Raw genomic sequence first — 27039 nt, 5'->3', positions numbered from 1 at the left:
AGGGTTGGTCCTATAAAGCCAAAGCCCCCAGATGGGTGAGCATAATATCGTTCAAAGCTACTAATGAGAACCTTGATGACCTCGTACCTAGCCGGTGGGGATTCTGGTGGAGTACCCCCACCCAAATAGTGGCAGTGCTGGCAACACTACAGTAGCTGCAGTAACCCTTGGGGATGAGGTCACACTCGGACAACTAGAGAGGGGGCAAATTATTGCAGCCCTGGCGTCACAAAATCATAGAGTGGTCTGACTGCAATGGGATGCTTGGAAAAATGGTCACAACGGGGGACCAATGGGAGTGTTTGTCGGGGGAAAGGGGTGTGTCCGAGTTCCATAAGCTAGGACTAGACATTGGTTAATCAAATCTCCCAATTCTCGCTCAATTTGGCATGCCTTCTCAAACAGCTACAACTGTATACGCATTCACACATCAAGTCTCCTCTTGAGTTGGGCTCGGGGTTGGAACAACTGTTGAACATCGGAGCTCGTGGTTGTTTGTGGGGGAGGGGTGGGGAGAGTGTGCGTGTGTATCCCACATATGTTGCTATGGGGTAATGATGTTAGGGACAGGGTAGGATGATTCACAATAATTGCTTGCCGAAAATGTAATTTTTGTAATGTCAGTCCTAGTTATTGGTCCTTCATAGGAAGGGCCTACATTATTACACATACTATTCGTTAATTGTGGAAACAAACTAAGATAAGCAATCATTTTTTACATAATATATATATATCATATTTATAACTACATACAGCATAATCAAGGTGTGGGCATTGGAAATGCTTTTGGCTGTTGATCTGCTTCTTTTCTCTAGCTTGCACAGTGTGCTCTTTTCAAAGGATGGGTCCCAGTCTCTGGGGGGCCCTGGTATCCAGGGGTGCAGGGGTGGTCTGCCAGTCAATGGGAAGACCACCCAACTTGGGATGCGGGGAGGTTTTAGCGGGTAGTGGAGAAGAATTGGAGGTTTACTCAATTGCAGTGAAAATATCATGCTACAACTATATGGACACTCAATCATCATGGTACTTTTTAACAGTATGTTTACAAACATACAGTATATTATGATAACTGGAATGGAAGCTTGTATCTCATTATGGTGAAATAAGTATAGCCAGTTATAATTGTAATGGCCTAGCAGATAATAAGAAAACACGATCAGTATTTACCTGGATAAAAGAGAAGGAATATAATATCTACTCCAATGGGCAAAGAAACTCAAAAGGGGTGATGATATTAATTAACGATAATTTCATCCGAATGTGTAAGTGTACTACATTACTTATTGGATCACTTCTACATTACCATGTAGTTTACCACTAACACGGTCTGACGGTGAAGTGGACATACTAGGCATTTATATCCTAAAGAAATAAATGATCTAACTACAATACATTTGAATAGAAAGTCAGCAAAAATAGATAACATCTTGATACCATGGAAAGGAAAATACCTGTCTGTTTGTGGAAAAATCACCCTGATTAACTCTTTAGTCATATACTAGTTTACCTAGTTGCTTATGGCTCTGCCTCCACCTAACAACTTGTTTTTTAAATTATATGACAGCTGTGCCATGCAAGTTGCAAAATAGTTGGGAGACATTTTCATTGGACCGGTTCTATGGCACATGGTTGATGAACTGAAACAAAAAATGACGCTGGATTCAAAGCTCAGAGTTTTTCAATTTAAATTATAATACAAAATTATTATAACAAATATAATGTCATATATATATGGGGGATACAACCATCCCAACTCTGCAGATTTCGTCTTCTAAGGGACGGAAACATTAGATCACATTAGATCACTAGATCAGCCATATGTAGTTGGTTTTTGGTCGCAGGTTCAGGAATGGTTGAAGAATTGTAACATTTACTTGGAGCTAACTCTGCAAATAGCACTGCTGGGTGATTTGGAAAGTCATAGTCAATCGATCAATAACATAATAATACTCTTAGCAAAAAAATATATTTAATTTACAATCTGTAGAAACTATGAGAATATATATTTTTTTAACTTTTGTGAAAAATCACAACACAATTGAACAATATATGGGGGACTAAAACTAACAAAAAACAATATAACCAATGTAATATATACTGTAAATAAAATGTATATAGTATGTAGAAGCCTGAAGTAGAAGCCTAAGTAGTGTTGTCCATTAATTTACTCCAATCAGAGAGGGATGATAGGGTTGGGGGAAAAAATAAAGAAGAAAATACATAAAAAATATTTGCAATACCAGTCAAAAGTTTGGACACACCTGCTCATTCATATTTTTATTATACATTGTAGAATAATAGTGAAGACATCAAAACATATGGAATCATGTAGTAACAAATAGTGTTAAAACAAATCCAAATATATTTTTGATTTTAGGATTTTCAAAGTAGCCACCCTTTGCCTTGATGACAGCTTTTCACACTCTTGGCATTCTCTCAACCAGCTTCACCTGGAATGGTTTTTCCAAAAGTCTTGGAGGAGTTCCCACATATGCTTAGCACTTGTTGGCTGCTTTTCCTTCACTCTGCGGTCCAACTCATCCCAAACCATCTCAATTGGGTTGAGATTGGGTGATTGTGGAGGCCAGGTTATCTGAAGCAGCAATCCACCACTCTCCTTCTTGGTCAAATAGCCCTTACACGGCCTGGAGTTGTGTTGGGTCATTGTCCTGTTGAAAAAGAAATGATAATCCCACTAAGCACAAACCACATGGGACCAAACCATATTGCTGCAGAATGCTGTGGTAGCCATGCAGGTTAAGTGTGCCTTGAATTCTAAATAAATCACTGACAGTGTCACCAGCGAAGCACCCCCAGACCATCGTACTTCCTCCTCCATGCTTCACGGTGGGAACCACAAATGCGGAGATGATCCGTTCACTTACATGGCGGTTGGAACCAAAAATCAAAAATTTGGACTCATCAGACCAACGGACCCATTTCCACGGGTATAATGTCCATTGCTTGTGTTTCTTTGCCCAATTAAGTCTATTCTTCTTATTGGTGTCCTTTAGTAGTGGTTTCTTTGCAGCAATTCGACCATGAAGGCCTGATTCATGCAGTCTCCTCTGAACAGTTGATGTTGAGGTATGTCTGTTACTTGAACTGAAGCATTTATTTGGGATGCAATTTCTAAGGCTGGTGACTCTAATGAACTTATCTTCTGCAGCAGAGTTAACTCTGGGTTTTCCTTTCCTGTGGCGGTCCTCATGAGAGCCAGTTTCATCATAGCGCTTGATGGTTTTTGCGACTGCACTTGAAGAAACTTTCAAAGTTCTTGAAATGTTCCGTATTGACTGACCTTCATGTCTTAAAGTAATGATGGACTGTCGTTTCTCTTTGCTTATTTGGGCTGTTCTTGATATAATATGGACTTGATATTTTACAAAATATGACTATCTTCTGTAAATCACCCTTACCTTGTCACAACATATCTGATTGGCTCAAACGTGTTAAGAAGGAAAGAAATTCCACAAATTAACTTTTAACAAGGCACACCTGTTAATTGAAAAGCATTGTGGGTGGATCGTTCATAAAAAGGCTGCAAGCAAAACACACATGATCTATTCTCTCTGTTTCTCTCTCTCTGTGTCTCTGTCTCTATCTTTCTGTCTTGTCTTTCTGTATTCAGGCTGGAAGCACAGACAGGCCAGTGATGTCACAGATTACCCAGGGTTCTATAGTCCGGGTTGGAGCGGAGTCCAGACGTTCCAGAACTCTCTGATCTTCAGGCCCAACCTCCTTCCCTCCCAGGTATACACACACACAACACCTCAACTTACCCACCTCCCAGTTAAACACACCACCCCCTACTGGTTACACACCTGTTATACACCATTATACTCAATAGTCATGGGTATGCTAGGAGTTGTTTCCTTGGTCATGATCATGCGGTTAGTAAAACACTTGGCTATGCCCATGGTTATTCTATGTTGAATTTCATTTAAACTACAGTAGTTCATGTTTGTGTTGTTGTGAAGCAGAAGAACTGTGGTGGTCAGGCTGTTTTGTCTGAAATGCTGAGATTCCCGGTCTGTGTCCCAAATGGCACCCTATTCCATATAAAGTGCGCTATTTTAACCAGAGCCCTCTGCAGGCCCTGGGAAAAGTAGTGCACTATAATGGGAATAAGGTGCCATTTGGGATGCAACTCTCACACCTATTCTCATGGCAGGGCAGCATGAATAGCAAGAACAGCTGCACACACAGATCACAAGTCTGCCCGGCATGTGTGTGTGTTTACAGCGTGGCCGTCTCTACAGGATGGACAGTGTGGACTATGAAGGACAGACTCCAGTGACGGAGAGCTGTGACATAGTCCCACCCACACCAGCATTTCCTGTTTCTCCTCCAACACCCTATGGTAAGAGACAGTGAATAAAAAATGAAGATGTGTGTGTGTGTGTGTGTTATTCTATCATATCTGATCAGACATCTTCTCTCTTCCCCAGTGAATAGTTTTCCAGCTGTCTCTTACATGAGGCATAGCAAGGGACAGTGGGAGATGAGCAGAACATCACAAGGTACATTTATACTCTGTTACTATGCTTTTTGTGTGTGTGTGTATGTGTGAGCGAGCGAGAGCGAGAGATGTTCCTGCTTGGTTGGAAAGAACACCCAGTGTAAACCCACACCTTTGAGCTGTGATTAATGCTGGACAGGGTTCCGAGGCAGGGTGGAATCCTTAAGTGGTACGCATAATCCATTATACTTTCATTATTATGCCCCCACTTTGCCCTCTGAACCTGGCCTCTTCACTGCTGATGTGCACATGGTTGCATTTGTAATACCGAATGATGGGCATGAGGGACTTGTCTAGGGTCACAGACCCGTGGGGCGGCAGGTAGCCTAGAGTCAGTACACAAAGGTTGCTGGTTTGACTCCCCGAGCCGCCTATATGTGAACAATCTGTTGATGTGCCCTTGAGCTAGGAACTTAACCCTAATTGTTCCTTTAATTAAGTCACTCTGGTTAAGAGTTTCTGCTAAATGACTAAAATGTGACTGTAGATAGGAGTTTTGTGAGATGCATTGGTGTTCATTGTCCTGTGTAGGATGTTTTAGTCTGGGACAAACCAGAGGTAACGGGGAAATAAAGAGATCAATCTCACTCTATCCCATTGACAGAAGCCAGTCCAGCTGATACTGTAAATCATGGTATAATTAGCCCACTGTACAGAGATGAAGTGACTTCTGTTGGCAGGATGCCCACATACAGAAAAACTACAGTTGAGTGGCCACGCATGACTCCAACAACATCATTAAATTTGCCGACAGCACAACGGTGGTGGGCCTGATTACCGACGACAATTAGACATCATATAGGGAGGAGGTCAGAGACCTGGCATTGTGGTACCAGGACAACAACCTCTCCCTCAATGTCGGTAAGACAAAGGAGCTGATCTTGGACCACAGGAAACAGAGGGCCGAGCACGCCCCAATTCACATCAATGGGGTTGTAGTGGAGCGGTTCGAAATTTTGAAGTTCCTTCACTAAGAATCTATCACATCCAAACACATCAAGACAATCGTGAAGATGGCACAATAACGCCTCTTCCCCCTCAGCAGGCTGAATAGACTAAAACAGTTAAACAGCTGCACCATCGAGAGCATCTTGACTGGCTGCATCACTGCTTGGTATGGCAACTGCTTGGCATCTGACCGCAAGGCGCACAGAGCCCAGTACATTACTGGGACTGAGCTCCCTGCCATCCAGGACCTCTATACCAGGCGGTGTCAGAGGAAGGACCAAAACATTGTCAAAGACTCCAGCCACCCAAGCCACAGACTGTTCTCTCTGCGCAAGCACGCACACACACACACACACACACACACACACACACACACACACACACACACACACACACACACACACACACACACACACACACACACACACACACACACACACACACACACACACACACACACACACACACACACACACACCACATACGCTGCTGATAGTCAGTTTAACCCTACCTATATGTACAGTACATAACTACCTCAATGACCTCGTACCCCTGCACATCGACTCAATACTAGTACTCCCTGTCTATAGCCATGTTATTTTCTCCTCCCTATATACAGCCATGTTATTTTACTCTTCATTTGTATTCATTATTCATAGAACCCTTAGCTCTACTTCCTCCATGGCCATAAAAGTAAATATGCGACCCCTGACCTTCAAGAATGCATTGGAGGAAACAGATTGCAGAGGCTCTGTAGAAGACAATGCAGAGTGGTCCGTGAGAGGAAGGGGAGGGGGCCTACCCTATCTAGACAGAGGGAATACTCTCTCTCTCCTCCCTCTCTCTCTCTCTCTCTCTCTCCCTCTATCCCTCCCTCTATAAAATGCGTACTCAAGCAGTGTCACAAGTCAGTAGCGAACAAAGAACTATTTTCCAACGAGGAATGGAGTGGAGTGGAGTGCAGTATAGCATAGGAATGGGACATGGTTTGTCTCTGTGTTCTGTTCCAGTTCCTAAATGACTTCACTCACGACGACGGAAGTTTAACCAGAGAACACACTGCTGCCTTACAACAGAGTTAATAGTCAGAGAGATGAAATATAGAGGAGGGAGTGAGTGAAAAGGGGCAGAGGGGCAGTGAGCGAGTGAAAGTGGGAGGAGAGGGAGAGAACAGACAGTTCTCTCATTTTAATTATTCCCTTATTTGTGCCGGGAGGCAGACAAACATTCTTCAGCCCCATGGAAAAGACCAGCTGAGCCAGAAGGAGAGACAGAAAGGAAAAGAGTGATAGAGGATTCAGTAAAAAGAAAAAGAGAAAAGTTCCGAGTTTTAGTTAGAGAAAGCGGCAGAGGAGAGAGGGGAGAGAGAGGAGTGAGAGCAAAAGAGAGGAGATCTGTTTAGCTGACAGAGCTGTGGCAGTGTGCAGCTCCAGCTTCCACCAGATAGACACAGTGGGATAGTCCTCTGAACGTCTCTCCATCATGACTGCTTCTCTCGGTATGTACTGTTACTGGACACATAGCTTGTGCGTGTGCGTGTGCGTGTGCGTGTGCGTGTGCGTGTTTGTGTTTGTGTTTGTGTTTGTTTTTATTATGGATCCCTGTTAGCTGCCAAGGCAGCAGCTTCTCCTCCTGGGGTCCGGCAAAATTAAGGCAGTTATATACAATACAAAAACACTATATTACAATTCACAACAGATTTCACAATACATGAAGTGTGTGCCCTCAGGCCAATACTCCACTACCACATACACTACATGACCAAATGTATGTGAACACCTGCTCGTCGAACATTTTATTCCAAAATCATGGGCATTAATATGGATTTGGTGCCCCCTTTGGTGCTATAACAGCCTCCATTCTTCTGTGAAGGCTTTCCACTAGATGTTGGAACATTGCAGCGGTGACTTCTACCATTCAGCAACAAGAGCATTAGTGAGGTCGAGCACTGATGTTGGGTGATTAGGCCTGGCTCACAGTCAGCGTTCCAGTTCATCCCAGAGGTTTTCGATGGGGTTGAGGTCAGGGCTCTGTGCAGGCCAGTCAAGTTCTTCCACACTGATCTCGACAAACCATTTTTGTTTGGACCTTTCTTTGTGCACGGGGGCATTGTCATAATGAAACAGGAAAGGACCTTCCCCAAACGGTTGCCACAAGACTCTCTCCAGATATACTGTCTCCATCCATACAGCCAGCTGGGTTCTCGGTGCATCACTCAGACAGGAATAAAGAACTATCCGGGAAAAAGAAAGGTGGTGGTGTATGTTTCATGATTAACTACTCATGGTTTGATTCTGATAACGTACAAGTCATTTTGTTCACCCAACCTAGAATACCTCATAATCAAATGCCTACTGTATTACCTCTCCAGGGGATTCTCTTCGGTAATAGTCACAGCCACGTATATTGCCCCTCAAGCCGATACCATGACAGTCCTCAAGGAACTACACGGGACTTTGTGCAAACTGGAAAACACATATCCTGAGGCCGCATTTATTGTAGCTGTGGATTTTAACAAAGCAAATTTGAGGAAAACGCAACTGAAGTTCTACCAACACATTGACTGTAGTTCTCGAGCTGCTAAAATGCTCAACCACTGTTACTCCCTCTTCCGGGATGCCTACAAGGCCCTCCCCCGCCCTCCCTTTGGCAAATCAAATCACGACTCCGATAGGCAGAATCTCAAACAGGAAGCACCCGTGCTAAGATCTATTCAATGCTGGTCTGACCAATCGGAATCCAAGCTTCAAGATTGTTTCGATCACGCGGACTGGGATATGTTCCGGGTAGCCTCTGAGAATAACATGGACGTATACACGGACACAGTGACCTAGATCATCAGGAAGTGTATAGGGGATGTTGTTCCCGCTGTGAATATTTAAAACCTACCCAAACCAGAAACAGTGGATAGATGGCAGCATTTGTGCAAAACTGAAAGCTCGAACATCCACATTTATCCATGGCAAGGTGACTGGGATTATGGATGAAAACAAACATGGTGCGTGCTCAACCCCCTCCTGTACTCCCAGTTCACCCATGACTGCATGGCCTTGCACGCCTCCAACTCAATCATCAAGTTTGCAGACGACTCAATAGTAGTAGGCCTGATTACCAACAATGACAAGACAGCCTACCGGGAACAAAAGAGCTGACTGTGGACAGCAGAGGGAGCACGCCCTATCCACATTGATGGGACCGCAGTGGAGAAGGTAAAAAGCTTCAAATTCCTCGGCGTACACATAATTGACAGTCTGAAACGGTCCACCCACACAGATAGCTGGTAAGAAGGTGCAGCAGCGCCTATTCAAACTCAGGAGGCTGAAGAAATGTGGCTTGGCCCCTAAGACCCCCATAAACTTTTACAGATGCACAATTGAGGGCATCCTATTGGACTGCATCGCCGCCTGGTATGGTACCTGCACCGCCCGCAACCATAGGGCTCTCCAGAGGGTGGTGCAGTCTGCACGATGCATCACCGGGGGCACACTGCCTGCCCTCCAGGACACCTACAGGACACCTATGTCATAGGGAGGCCAAAAAGATCATCAAGGACATGAACCACCCGAGCCACTGCCTATTCCCTCTTCTACCATCCAGAAGGCGAGGTCAGTACAGGTGCATCAAAGCTGGGACAGAGAAACTGAAAAACATCTTCTATCTCAAGGCCATCAGACTGTTTAACAGCCATCACTAACAAAGAGAGGCTGCTGCCAACATACAGACTCAACTCTCTGGCCACTTTAACTTTTTATGAATGCAGGGGCAGTATTGAGTAGCTCTGATTAAAGGTGCCCATTTCAAATGGCCTCGTACTCAATTCTTGCTCGTACAATATGCATATTATTATTACTATTGGATAGAAAACACTCTCTAGTTTCTAAAACCGTTTGAATTATATCTGTGAGTCAAACAGAACTCATTTGGCACAAACTTCCTGACCAGGAAGTGGAAAGTCTGAAATCGAGGCTCTGTTCTTCTTCCTGCCTATACATGGGCATGATACGTAAGAGTCTACGTGCACTTCATAGACCTTCCCCTGGATGTCAAGAGGCTGTGAGAGAATAAATTTAGTGTTTATCTTGGTCTGAAGTGGAATACAAGGTCTTTGTATGACGTGTCCCTCATTTCTGGTACTCTGGGGAGCGCGAGGTGGACAGTGGGATTGCCTTCTGTTTAGCTGCCGTTATGGACGACTACTATCTCCGGCTTTGATTTTATTTGATACATGTGACCATATCATCGTAAAGTATGTTTTTTCAATATAGTTTAATCAGATTATTGAATCCGTGCCACTTGGCTAGTGCGCGTGCTAAATCAAGAGGGAAAGTTGCCGTTCTAAATCCAAACAACGATTGTTCTGGACAAAGGACACCTTGTCCAACATTCTGATGAAAGATCAGCAAAAGTAAGAAACATTTTATGATGCTATTTCATATATCTGTCGTACATGTGAACTAGACGTGGGCGCCCAACGTTTGGGTACTCTAGCTATACCGAAGCTGCATATCGTAATGAAGTTATTTTTAGAATTCTAACACTTCGATTTCATTAAGAACTAATGGATCTATCATTTCCTAAACAACATGTATTTTTTAGTTATGTTTATGAATAGCTATTTGGTCAGAATATGTGTGTCAGAAAAAGTGCAAGGAAAAATCCGGACGTAGTGGGAAAAAGTAGCTAAGTTAGCACAATGTGTAACCATTGATTTCAGCTCTAAATATGCACATTTTCGAACAAAACATAAGTGTATGTATAACCTGATGTTATAGGACTGTCATCTGAGGAAGAAAATCAAGGTTAGTCAAAAATGATATATCTTTTGCTTGTTTGTTACGATCGCTTACTTTTGCTACTGGGAAATTGCTTGTGTTTTTGGTTATTGTGGTAAGCTAATATAACGCTATATTGTGTTTTCGCTGTAAAACACTTGATAAATCGGAAATATTGTCTGGAATCACAAGATGCCTGTCTTTCAATTGCTGTACACTATGTATTTTTCAGAAATGTTTTATGATGAGTATTTAGTTATTTGGCGTTGGTGTCTGTAATTATTCTGTCTGCTTTCGGTGCAATTTCTGATTGTAGCTGCAATGTAAACTATGATTTATACCTGAAATATGCACATTTTTCGAACAAAACATATATTTATTGAATAACATGTTATAAGACTGTCATCTGATGAAGTTGTTTGTTGGTTAGTTTGGTTGGTTCTTGGTTAGTTAGGTTGGCTTTGTGCATGCTACCTGTGCTGTGAAAAATGTCTGTTCTTTTTTGTATTTGGTGGTGAGCTAACATAAATATACGTGGTGTTTTCGCTGTAAAACATTATAAAAATCGGACATGTTGGCTGGATTCACAAGATGTGTACCTTTCATATGCTGTATTGGACTTGTTAATGTGTGAAAGTTAAATATTTAAAAAATATATATTTTGAATTTCGCGCCCTGCACTTGAGCTGGCTGTTGTCATAAGTGTACCGACGTCGGGCTTGCAGCCATAAGAAGTTAATAAATGGACTTAAGGGTTGCAGTGATTTCACTTGCTGTTGTAGCTGACGTGTACATCAGCATACATAGACACGCAGGCTTTACTCAGAGCCAGTGGAATGTCATTAGTAAAGATTGAAAAAAGTAATGGGCCTAGACAGCTGCACTGGGGAATGCCTGACTCTAGCTGGACTCTACCTGGATTATGTTGGAGAGGCTTCCATTAAAGAACACCCTCTCTGTGCTGTTAGACAGGCAACTCTCGATCCACAACATAGCAGGGAATGTAAAGTCCTAACATACGTTTTTCCAGCAGCAGATTATGATTGAAAATGTCAAAAGCTGCACTGAAGTCTAACAAAACTGCTCAAACAATCTTTTTATTATCAAATTCTCTCAGCTAATCATCAGTCATTTGTGCAAGTATTGTCCGTTCATGTTGAATACCCTTCCCTATAAGCGTACTGAAAATCTGTTGTTAATTTGTTTACTGTAAAAGAGCTTTGTATTTAGTCAAATACCATTTCTTCTAAAAGTTTACTAAAGGTCGGTAACAACCTGATTGGTCAGTTGTTTGAGCCAGTAAAGAGTGTTTGCTATTCTTACGTAGCGGGAATGAGTTTTGTTTCCGTCCAGGAACATACTTTCCTATAGGCTTAGATTGAAGAGATAATAGGAGTGGCAATATCGTCCGCTATCATCCATAGTAATTTCCCATCCAATTTGTCAGACCTAGTTGGCTTATCATTGTTGATAGACAACAATAATTTGTTCATCTCTTCCACACTCCTTTTACGGAATTCAAAATTACAATGCTTTCTTTCATAATTTGGTCAGTTATGCATGGAGGTAAAGGTACATAATTTGTTGTTGGCATGTCATGCCTAAATTGACTAATCTTACCAATGAAAAAATCATTAAATTAGTTGGCAATATCAGTGTGTTTTGTGATGAATGAGGCATCTGATTCAATGAATGATGGAGTCGAGTTTGTCTTTTTTGCCCCAAATTTCATTTAAGGTGCTCCAAAGGTTTTTACTATCATGCATTATAGAATTCATATTGGTTTCATAGTACAGTTTCTTCTTATTTTTGTTAAGTTTCTCAATTGACAGTATGTTAGCCAATCGGCTGTGCAGCCAGACATACAGTACGAGTCAAAAGTTTGGACACAACTACTCATTCAAGGGTTTTTCTTTATTTTTACTATTTCCTACATTGTAAAACTAATAGTGAAGACATTGAAACAATGAAAAAAAACACATATGGAATCAAGTAACCAAAAAAGTGCTAAACAAATACAAATATATTTTAGATTCTTCATAGTAGCCACCCTTTGCTTTGATGACAGCTTTTGCACAGACTTGGCATTCTCTCAACCAGCTTCACCTGGAAGGCTTTCCAACAGTCTTTAAAGAGTTCCCACATATGCTGAGCACTTGTTGGCTGCTTTTCTATCACTCTGCAGTCCAACTCATATCAAACCATATCACTTGGGTTAAGGTTGGGTGATTGTGGAGGCCAAGTCATCTGTTGCAGCACTCCATCACTCTCCTTCTTGGTCAAATAGCCCTTACGCCTTGAGTCATTGTCCTGTTGAAAATCAAATGATAGTCCCACTAAGCGCAAACCAGATGGGATGGCGTATTCGTTACAGAATTCCGTGGTAGCCATGTTGGTTAATAAGTGTGCCTTGAATTCTAAATAAATCACTGACAGTATTACTAGCAAAGCAACCCCAAAACACACACCCTCCTCCATGCTTCACAAAAATCAAACATTTGGACAAATCGAACCAAAGAACAGATTTCCACCGGTTTAATGTCCATTGCTCGTGTTTCTTGGCCCAAGCAAGTTTCTTCTTCTTCTTGGTGTCCTTTATTATCATAATCCTTTCTTTATTTAAACTTTATTTAACCAGGTAGGCCAGTTGAGGACAAGTTCTCATTTACAACTGCGACCTGGCCAAGAAAAAGCAAAGCAGTGTGACAATAACAGCAACAAGGAGTTACATATAAACAAACGTACAGTCAATAACACAAAAGAAAAATAGAGAAATGGTAGGCAATAAAGGTAGGCAATAAATAGGCCCTAGAGGTGAGTGATAGATGTGATAGATGTGCAGATGATGATGTGCAAGTAGAGATACTGGGGTGCAAAGGAGCAAGAGGGTAAGTAATAATATGGGGCTGAGGTAGTCGGGTGTGCTGTTTACAGATCGGCTGTGTACAGGTACAGTGATCGGTAAGCTGCTCAGATAGGAGAACTGGAAGGAAAGGCGACCAAATAAGTGTTGGCTTTAGGGATGACCAGTGCAATATACCTGCTGGAGCGTGTGCTACGGGTGGTGTTGCTATGGTGACCAGTGAGCTGAGATAAGGCGGTGCTTTACTTAGAAAATAGTTATCGATGACCTGGAGCCATTGGGTTTGGCGACGGATATGTAGTGAGGGCCAACCAACGAGAGCATACAGGTCGCAGTGGTGGGTAGTATATGGGGCTTGGGTAATAAAACAGATGGCACTGTGATAGACTACATCCAGTTTGCTGAGTAGAGTGTTGGAGGCTATTTTGTAAATGGCATCGCCAAAGTCAAGGATCAGTAGGATAGTCAGTTTTACTATGGTAAGTGTGGCGGCATGAGTGAAGGAGGCTTTATTGCAAAGTAGGAAGCCGATTCTAGATTTAATTTTGGATTGGAGATGCTTAATGTGAGTCTGGAGGGAGAGTTTACAGTCTAACCAGGCACCTAGGTATTTTTAGTTGTCCACATATTCTAGGTCAGAACCGTCCAGAGTAGTGATGCTAGTCGGGCGGGAGGGTGCGGGCAGCAATCGGTTGAAGAGCATGCACTTAGTTTTCTTTGCATTTAAAAGCAGTTGGAGGCCACGGAAGGAATGTTGTATGGCGTTGAAGCTCATTTGGAGGTTTGTTTGCACAGTGTCCAAAGACGGGCCAGATGTATACAGAATGGTGTCGTCTGCGTAGTGGTGGATCAGAGAATCACCAGCAGCTAGAGAAACATCATTGATATATACAGAGAAAAGATTTGGCCAGAGGTCCGGACAACAGACCCTCCGATTTGACACACTGAACTCTATCTGAGAGGTAGTTGGTGAACCAGGCGAGGCAGTCATTTGAGAAGCCACAGCTATTGAGTCTGCCGATTAGAATGCGGTGATTGACAGAGTCGAAAGCCTTGGCCAGGTCGATGAAGACAGCTGCACAGTACTTTATTTTATCGATGATGGTTATGATATCGTTTAGGACCTTGAGCGTGGCTGAGGTGCACCCATGAACAGCTCAGAAACCAGATTGCATAGTGGAGAAGGTACGGTGGGATTCTAAATGGTTGTTGATCTGTTTATTAACTTGGCTTTCGAAGATTTTAGAAAGGCAGGGCAGGATGGATATAGGTCTATAACAGTTTGGGTCTAGGGTGTCTTCCCCTTTGAAGAGGGGGATGACTATGGCAGCTTTCCAATCTTTGGGGATCTCAGACAATACTAAAGAGAGGTTGAACAGGCTAGTAATAGGGGTTGCAACAATTTCGGCTGATCATTTTAGAAAAAGAGGGTCCAGATTGTCTAGCCCAGCTGCTTTGTAGGGATCCAGATTTTGCAGTTCTTTCAGAACATCAACTGTCTGGATTTGGGTGAAGGAGAAGCGGGGGAGGGGGGTTTAGAAAGTTGCTGGAGGTGGCTGAGATGTTGGCCGGGGCAGGGGAGCCAGGTGGAGAGCATGGCCAGCCGTGGAAAAATACTTTCTTCGATTATCGTAGATTCATCAATGGTGACAGTGTTTCCTATCCTCAGTGAAGTGGGCAGCTGGGAGGAGGTGCTCTTATTCTCCATGGACTTTACAGTGTCCCAGAACGTTTTGTAATTAGTGCTACAGGAAGCAAATTTCTGTTTGAAAAATCTAGCCTTAGCTTTCCTAACTGACTGAGTATATTGGTTCCTGACTTCCCTGAAAAGTTGCATATTGCGGGGGCTGTTCGATGCTAAAGCAGAATGCCACAGGATGTTTTCGTGCTGGTCAAGGGCAGTCACGTCTGGGGTGAACCAAGGGCTATATCTGTTCTTAGTTTTACATTTTTTGAATGGGGCATGCTTATTTAATATGTAGAGGAAAGCACTTTTGAAGAGCAACCAGGCATCCTCTATTGACGGGCTGAAGTCAATATCCTTCCAGGATACCCGTGGCAGGTCGATTAAAAAGGCCTGCTGGCTGAAGTGACCGCGGACACAGCACGCACGCAGGCAATGAGGCAGTGATCGCTGAGATCCTGGTTGAAGACAGCAGGGGTGTATTTAGAGGGCAGGTTGGTCAGGATAATATCTAAGAGGGTGCCCATGGTTACAGATTTAGGGTTGTACCTGGTAGGTTCCTTGACGATGTGTGTGAGATTGAGGGCATCTGGCTTAGAATGTAGGACGGCCGGGGTGTTAAGCGTGTCCCAGTTTAGGTCACCTAACAGTACGAGCTCTGAAGATAGATATGGGTGAACAATTCACATATGGTCTCCAGGTCACAACTGGGGGCTGAGGGGGGTCTATAACAAGCGGCAACAGTGAGAGACTTGTTTCTGGAAAGATGGATCTCCAACCCAACCTGACAAGGTAAAAATCTGTACTTCTGCTCCTGAGCAAGGCAATTAACCCAGTGTTCCCCGGGCACCGATGACGTGGATGCCGATTATGTCATACCCCCGCACCTCTCTGATTCAGAGGGGTTGGGTTAAACGCGGAATAAACATTTTCAGTTGAATGCTTTCATTTGTACAACTTACTAGGTATCCCCCTTTCCCTTACCTCATGAAGCTGGTTGAGAGAATGCCAAGAGTGTTCAATGCTGTTATCAAGGAAAAGGTTGGCTACTTTGAAGAATCTCAAATATACAATATATTTTGATTTGTTTAACACCTTTTTTGGTTACTACATGATTCCATGTGTTTTTTCATAGTTTTGATGCCTTCACTATTATTCTACAATGTAGAACATATTAAAAATAAAGAAAAACCCTGGAATGAGTAGGTGTGTCCAAACTTTTGACTGGTATTGTATGTTTGAGCTGATAATGTAGGATGAGCTGCACACAGTAGACTTCCTACTTACTGGGGCTAACCACCTCAGTGCAACAAGTATATTGTGTGTGTGTGTGTGTGTGTGTGTGTGTGTGTGTGTGTGTGTGTGTGTGTGTGTGTGTGTGTGTGTGTGTGTGTGTGTGTGTGTGTGTGTGTGTGTGTGTGTGTGTGTGTGTGTGTGTGTGTGTGTGTGTGTGTGTGTCAGTAAATATGTGTTTATCTGCGCTCTCTTTTTCTGTCTTTTGGTTTCTGTAGTTTTTCTGGTTTTATTTTTTCTCTTTTTCTGTCTTTCTTTTCCCGTTCCTTCTCTCTGTGCTTATATTGTGTTATCTCCCTCCATTCTGAGGTTCTGTGAGAGCACCCTTCTCTCTCTCTCGCCCTCTCTCTTGCAGACCCCTGGTATTTACACATGGCTTCTGGAATGTTTCTTGTGTGGTTGGCCCTTATCTCTCTCACTCCCTCTCTCTGTTACTCTCTCTCCCGCTCCCTCTCTCTGTTACTCTCTCTCGCTCCCTCTTTCTGTTACTCTCTCTCTCTCTCTCGCTCCCTCTCTCTGCTACTCTCTCTCTCGCTCCCTCTCTCTGTTACTCTCTCTCACTCCCTCTGTTACTCTCCCTCTCTCTCGCTCCCTCTCTCTGTTACTCTCTCTCTCTCTCTCGCTCCCTCTCTCTGTTACTCTCTCTCTCTCTCACTCCCTCTCACTCCCTCTGTTACTCTCCCTCTCTCTCGCTCCCTCTCTCTGTTACTCTCTCCTGTTTGCGTTAGTGTCTTCCCATAACTCTCTCTGGTTTCTCAAATTCCAGTGAGTAGGTAAAGCTTTCAGGCCAAATAAAACAGAGAGGGGTACAGGGGAAGCTGATTTAAAACACAACAGAGAAGAGGATAGTGGAAGTTCATTTAATTTCAGTTCATTTAATTTCAGTTCATTGCTAGTTTGTCTTCTGTGCAGGTGAATGCTTTAGAGTCTAGCTAGCCCCTGAGAGGTCCCGAGAAGAACAATGGGGAAGGAGGTGCTAATGGGGGTATTGTGCACTATTAATTTTGATGAATAACTTCCAGATAGGATGAGAATAATGAGACCTGTGTGTGCGCGCGAGGTCTCTCTCTCTCTCTGTGTCTCTGTGTCTCTGTGTGATCCAGTGAATAGCTGTCAGACTGGGCCTCTAAGTGTGTGTGTGTAGGGGAGCTAACGAGAGCACATTCCTGTGGTCAATAGGGAGTTTTGTGGATGCTAGTGCCTTCGTTCCTGCATAGTGTGAATGTATGTTTGAGAGAGGGAGAGAGAGAGGTATGTGTGAATGTTTGCTTGCTTTTTAGTGTGTGTGTGTATGTACGCTTGCCTGAATATGTGTGTATGCGTGCAGGAATGTGTATACATACATGCGTGCGTGTGTTTGGGGTTCGGCAAGAATCATGCCCATGGTTCGTTGCCATCTAGAAGTGGTACTACATGGTTCTGTTCTAACTGAGGAGTCTTTGTCCTCTGTGTGTCAGACTGTCAAGGCCAGACAGCAGGGAGAGAGGAGGAACACACGCCAGGGGGAAAAAGAGAGTAAAATACTAAGAGTAGAGAAAAGAGGAGAGGAAAAGACTAACAGTCAGTTTCCCAGACAGAGATTAAAATTAGTCCTGGACTAAGAAGTCCCTAAAAAAACCTCGATTTGAATACACCAATGGTAACACATTATTATCTTACCTAATTTAAATAATTACCGCCTTGTAACCGTTGGATTAATGGAAGGGAGTTTTTTACATTGCTAGGTAGTCTACTTGTTCCAAAATTTGACCGCACCGTGTCAGCAAATATAATTTGTGGTTTCCATTATTCATCTAAGGCAAAGATACCTGAATGTTTCTGCTTTCATCTGGTTTGGTGCAGGCCCCCAATGTCTGGTCTGGAGATTGAAGTCACAAGCTCTGCTGGAAAAAGCTCTGGTCTGCCCTAGAAAGCCTTTGTACGACAATATTTTGGGACTTTTGGGCTCTGAAATGTGTTTATTATGATCAAGTTCAATCCCCACAGTGAATTATTTTAAAGTTTGCTACAAATCAATAAATGTAATTAAATAGTGATCTATTCTGACTACTACATTGGCCGTTTGTCTGTCCAGCAGGCTAGGATCGGAGGTTCCCTGTTGACTCTCAGCAAGGATGAAAGCGACTACATTGACCGTAATCCTTTGCTAGTTACGGCCACTTTCACCGTAATCCTTAGCAATCTTTTGGTGCCATTCAGCCCCATTCACCAATATCGCGTGCTTCAAATTCAAATGCTCCCGGCTTCATGCGCCATCAGAAGTTTTCAGTGGATTACGTCAGCGCTATAACTATATACTGGTGATAGCTAGTAACTGGCTAGCTACAATGTAAAAAAATCCTGTAATTTTGGGGGTAAATTACTGGCAGCACAGAAGCCAGTAAATTACTGTAGAGTTTCAGGACCTTTACTATAACACACATTTACAGCTTATTACTTGAACACCTAACTACAGTAACATGCTGACTTTACAATGCATTACTGTAAGGACTTTGGTTAGTAAACTGTTGCAGATTTACAGTCGTCAGGATGTCATGTGATGATCCCAGATAGTCCTAAACCATCCCAAACCATTATATGTAAAGTAATAAAATGGTATGGTGGTTTTAAAGGTCCCGAACAGTCATTCTGATTCCCATGTAAAATAGCCTTTTGAGTGACTAAAGCATTTCGCAAAAACACAAATGTTTTCACATGTGAAATGTCACATTCGAATTTCACATGAAATTCCACATGTGATATGTGGTTGTTCCGTAAGGGGGATGCCAGCAACCTGAATTTCCTGTTAGGCCACCAGGTCTATGGCCATGACAGAGATCGTCCACCAATTTATTGGCAAGCATACATTTATGCACTGCTAAACGTTGCTCAGAATGAAGTTAATAATTGTACGATTATCTGACAACACCAATGAAAAAAGTAGCAGTGCTCAGGGGTACTTGATTGAGTGTGCATAAATGCTCTTGGGATTTGAACATTCAACCGTTTGGTCTGGATCTCATTAATGTCTCCGCAGTGCCACCAGATATTTATTTGTTGCCAAGAACATACGCTGAGTATACCAAACATTTGGAACCGCTACTTAATTTTTTTAAGCTACTTTATTAACCGTAGCTGATAAAGCGTGAGGTAGAGGTAGCGCGAGGTGACGCTCTAGCACGTGTTGTGCTGTGTGTGTTGGTTACTGTGAGTGTTAGAGAGTGACACAGCCCTTACAAAATGTACCATGGTACTACTATGTTACTTAAGAAGTAAGGCCCGAGGGAGGTTGGCCTATGGCCAATATACCATGGCTAAGGGCTGTTCTTATGCACGACGCATCGCGGAGTAGCCGTGGTATATTGTCCATATACCACAAACCCCTGAGGTGCCGTATTGCTATTATAAACTGGTTACTGAAGTAATTAGAGCAGTATAAATACATGTTTTGTCATACCCATGGTATACGGTCTCATATACCACGGCTGTCAGCCAATCAGTATTCTGGGCTGGAACCACCCAGTTTATAATTAAGCGATAATGCACGAGGGGGTGTGGTATTGTATATAACCAATATACCACGTCTAAGGGCTGTTCTTACGCACGACCCAATGCGGTGTTGCTGGATACAGCCCTTAGCCGTGGTATATTGGCCATATACCACAAACCCCCGAGGTGTATTATTGCTATTATAAACTAGTTGCCAACATAATTAGAGCAGTAAAAATAAATGTTTTGTCATATCGGTGGTATACCACGGCTGTCAGCCAATCAGCATTGAGGGCTCGAAACACACAGTTCATGAGTTTATAGATTATAACTTATACCGTGGTATAGTCTGAATCATGGAAATGTACCATGGTTTTAGCTTTGAAGTATGATGGCACTGCCATGCACCTAAATAATACCATGGTATTGCCTCATTTTACCATGGCATAGATGTGGATCATGGAAATACCATTGCTTCAACCTGCATTATACATTCTACCATGTTAACGTACAATTATGATAAATGGTACCAAAAATTATCATATGGTACCATCTTTATTAATTGTGCGTTACCATAGTACAATGGCAGTGTAATGCATTAAATAAATAAACCCCACAAGGTCAAAAGAGGTTGGTTGGTATTATGTTGATAATTTGTTATACCAGTATGGGCAAGTTTCTGATAAAGTCAGGTCCCAGTTTGTCTGTAACAGCAAAGAAAAAGGGAAATACAGTGGTTGCTCCACTAAAAGTTTTGTGATTGTGCTGCGGCACAAAGAGGTAGTTTGTGGTTTAGTACGGTACCCTGCGTCACTACTTCACCGCTCCAGACCAGCGCAAGGGGGAGTTAGAGCACTGATTATGCTTTTGGGTCCCAAGGTGCTACTGTGTCTCTAACTGACAATGAATGGGAGACATTAACCTACATAGAAATTGATAATTGTGCATGACTTCAGTATTACTTACTAAACTGTTGTTACACTAAGGTTTTTATTCTAAGAGAAACTTAGACTACAATTAGGGGTGTGGAAATGTTAGGATTACTTTTGCTCTTACTGTAGTACTGTAGCCTACTCCCAACCAGTCACATTGTACAGTGCCTGAGTGGCACAGCGGTCTAAGACACTGCATCGCAGTGCAAGCTGTGTGCCTACAGATGCTGGTTCAATACCTGTGCTGTCCTCAACTGGGAGACCCAAAAGCTGATTGTAGGTTTTTGGTTTCTCTCCCTTTAAAAACAGTAATAAATCATTCAAAACAACAAACGGGCTGTATTTACAATTTACTAACAATGTCTCACCCCATCTTCAAGAATGGCCTTTTCTCGCTCATTTTACGTTATTTGAAAACGAAATCATCTCCAAAATATTGTTATTTTTTTATTTAATTTAGGCAGCCATTTCCCCTTTGTGCTTTGTGGGATCTTGACTATGTATAGTTGCCTGTGAGTACTATAGCAGCTTCACGTTTCGGTTTGCATTTATTGTTTTCTTTGAGTTTCACTTCAAAATAAAGAGCATGGAACCATACCATGCTGCATCTTGGTCCACTCATTGTAACGATTGTGACACCCTTGGATATTCTCACAGACATATTTTTAACCCTGTTATTAGTAGGACAATATATATTGGTCATGGCTCCCGTGTGGCGCACAATGGGATTGCCTTGCAGTTCTCCAGCTGTATCCACTGAAATATCGGTGGGGCACGAGGTTCAAGGCATGAGGGCAGGGGGAAAGGGATGGGCCGCAGAGCCGCGCACAGAAGACGGACCCACCCCGCCCCACCGGGTAGCACAGAGCAACACTTTAAGGGACATTGCACTAATAATGGTGCTGACTAGGGAAACGTTCCCGCTGTTCTTAGTGCCAGTCTGCATGTTCAAACTAAAACAACGTAACTAATAATGGCGTGAAGAATGACTTTTTGATATTAATTCGGAGGGCAGATATCAAATCAAATCAAATTATATATTATTAAATATTAAAGCATTAGACCTCTCACTAAAGGTGTCAGTCAAAAGTTATTCTTAAATCCGAACTGGATTTAACAAAAAATGACATGAAAAGCACACATTTATAAATCCCAAACTTTAAACCTAATTGGAAAGGTAGATACAAATTATGATGTAAACAATATGCTGTGTAATGAAGGTGCATGACTCAGAAGTTTCTGTCCATGACTGACGCAACCCAAAAATACTCTTTCAAACACACACGGTCACGTTGTACAGAGCCATTATGGCTATTAGCAGGTAGCTGGACAATAGACTTACCTAGAAGAAGGGTAGTGGGAGAATTCTATCGACAAATGTATTTCTTAGTTAGGTTGGCTGTATCACAACTGGCTGTGATTGGTTGCAATTTCAGTTTAATCCACCAGAAAATACAAAACAAATAATAGAAGAAAAAGTATTATTACTTTTATGTATCACATCCGACCGTGACTGGGAGTCCTATAGGGAGGCGGACAATTGGTTCAGCTTTTCTCTCCCTCTAAAAACATAAATATATGTTTTGGCCTTTTGGCCCTCCAAAATATCGTTGTATATTATCAATTTGATGGCATAGTCATATAGCCCGGCACCTACATAAAACTGAGTGACTCACTCATTCATGGCTTTGGATCAAAAGAAATAAGTACCAACATTCTTTCTGATAGTCTTTTTAGGGATAGGGGGCAGCATTTTCATTTTGGATGAATAGCGTGCCCAGTGTGAACTGCCTCCTACTCTTTCCCAGATGCTAATATATGCATATTATTATTACTATTGGATAGAAAACACTCTGAAGTTTCTAAAACTGTTTGAATTATGTCTGTGAGTATAACAGAACTCATATGGCAGGCAAACTTCCAAACAGGAGGTGGAAATTCTGAGACTGGTCGATTTTCAACTCATCGCCTATTCAAATCCCAGTAAGATATGGATATGTTTGCACTTCCTACGCCTTCCACTAGATGTCAACATTCTGTAGAAAGTTGAATGAAGCCTCTACTGTGATGTGGGGCCGGATGGGAGGTGTTTCAGTCAGTGGTCTGGCAGATTGCCAGTTCCTGTTCACGCGCATTCCAAATGATATCGTCTTGCTTTCCATTACTTCTAGAGACACAAAGGAATTCTCCGGTTGGAACGTTATTGAATATTTAGGATAACAACATCCTGAAGATTGATTCTCTACTTAGTTTGACCAGTTTATTCGACCTGTAATATAACTTTTTGAAGTTTTCGTCCGAGTTCGCCTGGATCTGCGCGAGCGTTTGGACATGTGTACTAAATATGCTAGCAAAAGTAGCTACTTGGACATAAATAATTGACATTATCGAACAAAACAACAATTTACTGTAGAACTAGGATTCCTGAGAGTGCATTCTGATGAAGATCATCAAAGGTAAGGGAATATTTATGATGTAATTTCGTATTTCTGTTGACTCCAACATGGCGGAGAAATGTTTTTTTATGTCTGAGCGCCGTCTCAGATTATTGCATGGTGCGCTTTTTCCGTAAAGTTTTTTGGGAAATCTGACACAGCGGTTGCATTAACCTCTAACGAGCCTCTACCCCGGATCCGGGAGCACCCCCCACCCCCCCCCCCTCACACTGATTAGCATCGCTAGCATAGCGTCACAATTAAATAGTAGCATCTAAATATCATTAAATCACAAGTCCAAGACACCAGATGAAAGATACAGATCTTGTGAATAAAGCCACCATTTCAGATTTTTAAAATGTTTTACAGGGAAGACACAATATGTAAATCTATTAGCTAACCACGTTAGCAAAAGACACCATTTTTTTTACTCCAACAGTTTTTTCCTGCGTCAGTAGCTATCACTAATTCGACTAAATAAAAATATATATAGCCACTAACCAAGAAACAACTTCCTAAGATGACAGTCTGATAACATATTTATGGTATAGCATAGGTTTTTTTTGAAAAATGTGCATTTTTCAGGTATAAATCACAGTTCTACATTGCAGCTGCAATCTGAAATAGTGCCGACGCAGCCAGAACAATTACAGAGACCAACGTCATATAACTAATTACTCATCTTAAAACATTTCAGAAAAATACACAGCGTACAGATATTGAAAGCCCAACATCTGGTGAATCCAAACAATATTTCAGATTTATTAAATGTTTTATAGAGAAAACAAAATGTAGCGCTAAATTAGCATAGCTACGCCAGGCAGAACCAGCTGGGCGCCCACGACCAGTTCACATGTACGACAGATATATGAAATAACATCGTAAATTGGGTCTTACTATTGCTGATCTTTCATCAGAATGTTGATCAAGGTGTCCTTTGTCCAGATGAGTCCTTGTTTCGATTCAGAATGGCAACTTTCCCACTTCATTTAGCATTGGTACTGGTCGAGTGGCACGGATCTCTCAAACGAAAATAAAATCAGAGAACGGAACACCGCAAAACTCCCGAAAAAATTCAAATAATCTGATTAAACTATATTGAAAAAACATACATTGCGATGATATGGTCACATGTATCAAACAAAATTCGAGACGGAGATAGTTTTCATCCGTAACGGCAGCAAAACAGTAGACAATCGCACCTCCAAGTCGCGCGATTCAGAGAACCGGAAGTTGTCGGTCACGCCAAAGAAATAGGTCTTATTTCACGTCAGAACAAGATAAACAAAAAAATTCTCCTCTGACGTCCTCTTGACACCCAGAGGAAGGCGAATGAAGTGTGTTTCGGGTCATAGGTGGCGTGACCATATATAGGCAGAGCGTTAAAGCGAGCATAGACATCTTGCATTCTACTTCTTGGTCAGGGAAAGTGCAGTCAAATGACTTGTGTTTCTCTCAGAGACAAAATTGAAACGGTTTTTGAAACTAGAGATTGTTTTCTATCCAATTGTATTAATTATATGCATATAGTAAGAGCAATAATTGAATAAGAGGCAGTTTAATCTGTAGAGCAAATTATGCTAATGCGAAAACAGCACCCCCTGTATTCTCAAGAAGTTAAGAACAAGTGTATCTTTAATTCTATGTAAAACATGTATCTTTCATCATTTGTATCTTTCATCAAAGTGTATGATGAGTATTTTTGTTATTAGATGTGGCTCTCTGCAATTTTTCCTGATATTTTGGAGGCATTTCTGAACATGGCGCCAATGTAAACTAAGATTTATGGATATAAATATGCACATTATCGAATAAAACATACATGTATTGTGTAACATGATGTCCTATGAGTGTCATCTGATGAAGATCATCAAAGGTTAGTGATTCATTTTATCTCTATTTCTGCTTTTTGTGACTCCTATGTTTGGCTGGGAAAATGGCTGTGTGTTTTTTGGACTTGGCGGTGATCTAACGTAATCATATGTTGTGTTTTCGCTGTAAAGCATTTTTGAAATCGGACACGACGGGTAGATTAACAAGATGTTTATCTTTCATTTGCTGTATTGGACTTGTTAATGTGTCAAAGTTACATATTTAAAAAATATATTTTTGAATTTCCCGCGCTGCCTTTTCAGCGGAATGTTGTGGTGGGGTTCCGCTAGCGGAACATGTGTCCTAGAAAGGTTAATAAAGAATTGTTTTGGTTATCCTGACCTGGACACCATGTACAGTGTTATAATAGGCCATTATGGGCTGTTAGCAGGACAATACCTTTACCAACACCTCTCTGTATTTTGATACTTTGTGGATGGGGCCTCCCGATTGGCGCAGCGGTCTAAGACACTGCATCGGAGTGCAAAATGTGTTGCTACAGATGTAGGTTTGATACCCCCACCGGGAGACCATATGTAAATATTGGCGGTCATGTCATTGAAAAAAATATTTTCTGATATACCGTAGGCAACATGAGTCTCACTAGTGGTCAGTATTGTGGTGTAGGTCTTATTTATTTAAAGAGCATAATGAAGTTAGAAGCAATAGGATTTGAAGAAATAAAATAAACGCTCTGGTCAACTTTTTTAGCACCGTTTTGCGCTGCTCTAAGACAAGCATGGAGACTGGTCTTGATAAATCAATCAGATTTTATTTTCACTGAATCTCCGTTTGGGTATTGGTTAGACTACAATTATACAATTAGGGTGTGGAAATGTTATGCTCTTAGTACTGTAGCCTACTGCCGACTATCACGTTGTACAGCGCCATATTTTCCGTTCTATCCTAACGGAAACCCTGAGGGTTTTTTGTTTTCCTTGGAATAGAAACACCATAATATTAATCAAATTAATTAAGCAAAATTTCTTGAAATCAGTCCCATAACTATATTCTTACAAAAAAGGTTTTAATTTCTCTAGTACGGCCATTATTGAAGGCTTTCAAATGCTTCTCAAAGATGCCCTCTGGTGGTCAAACTAGTACTAACTAGCGTTAATGGTTACAATGGCTGACACTTAAATAACCTGCCATAGATTTCTGAGGCACCATACAAGCTGTGCTGCCGTAAGCTGCAACTTTTAAAGGACGAACCACTGTAGTTGCTGTGAAAAAGTGATACTTTCTGTATTAATAGTACTGTTTTTGCTCATGTTTGGGTTACCTGTGTTGCCAACCTGGAATGTGGGCTAATGCTAGATATATGGTAGCCTAATCCTTGGAATTTTGTAATAATTTACAGTATTTATAGTCAAGGGGTGTTGTGCTTGTTTCGGGCGCAGAGGAAGCCGCTCGCTCTAGTGGTTGCTCTCCGGTTGCTCTCGCTCTAGCCTGCCTAGTCAGTGAGTCAGTTGAATGAGAGAGCCAAGCCAACTCAAAACTGAAGAGAGAAGCACCAGATAAACAAAATATTTTGAACGTTATCATTACGGTGAGCATATGATATGAAACACCAAGTTAAGCGGAGTGTAATGATATTATTTTTATTTTTATATGATGTTCTGATAGTTGAATTAATTTATTAAAGTCTGTTAGCATGGAAGCTAATGTTGTCTAAAGTTTGCTCCAGTCAAGCTAACCTTTCATCATGGCGACAAGACCAAGGAACATTCACACAGTGTAAACAAAGGGAAACATTGTAACTTGCTGTTTTTAGGGATATGCTGTGTCATTGAAATTGCAAGATTATGTTATAATGCTTGTATTGCATTATAATGGTTGTTTTATTCGACAGAATAGAGTATTCTGTTAACTATTGTGTGTGGGTTCTACTGAGGATGGGCCTCTATGAGATAACACTGACAGAGGAGATTTACCACATCTTTGGGAGATAAAACCTAAAATGCATTCCAGAGAACATGAGGTAATGTTTGTGCTCTACCGTACCAGGAACAAGATTAGAACATCGTCTTAGGGGCCAAACTGAACGATAATGTATAGTGAATGCTATCTGGCTACGGGATACTCCTTTCTCATTTATAGTCTCATTTCTCATTTATAAAGTCTCTCCTCATTTGGTAATACAGAAATTTACCACCATAGTTGAGAATTACATGATGAAAATGTATCTATGCGATAATATGCTAATTAATACCTTTTAACACATTTTTTTTTAGTATGTTGGCTATTTAA

The 27039-nt window shown here is 41.8% G+C and overlaps 1 protein-coding gene across 1 annotated transcript in view; it reads left to right on the top strand.

Moving 5' to 3' along the window:
• LOC129856074 (tensin-3-like) overlaps positions 1 to 27039 on the top strand; it is a 104576-nt gene that overhangs the window by 56401 nt on the left and 21136 nt on the right. Inside the window, exons 3-5 of the mRNA XM_055924199.1 lie at positions 3632 to 3753; positions 4246 to 4363; positions 4452 to 4523. Coding sequence (XP_055780174.1) covers positions 3632 to 3753; positions 4246 to 4363; positions 4452 to 4523 — 312 coding nt within the window. The remainder of the gene's footprint in view (positions 1 to 3631; positions 3754 to 4245; positions 4364 to 4451; positions 4524 to 27039) is intronic.

The sequence above is a fragment of the Salvelinus fontinalis genome, chromosome 5, assembly GCF_029448725.1.
Source record: "Salvelinus fontinalis isolate EN_2023a chromosome 5, ASM2944872v1, whole genome shotgun sequence".
NCBI classification, from domain to species: Eukaryota; Metazoa; Chordata; class Actinopteri; order Salmoniformes; family Salmonidae; genus Salvelinus; species Salvelinus fontinalis.
Note: the sequence above shows the minus strand (reverse complement) of the source record. Positions and strands in the feature narration are given on the sequence as shown.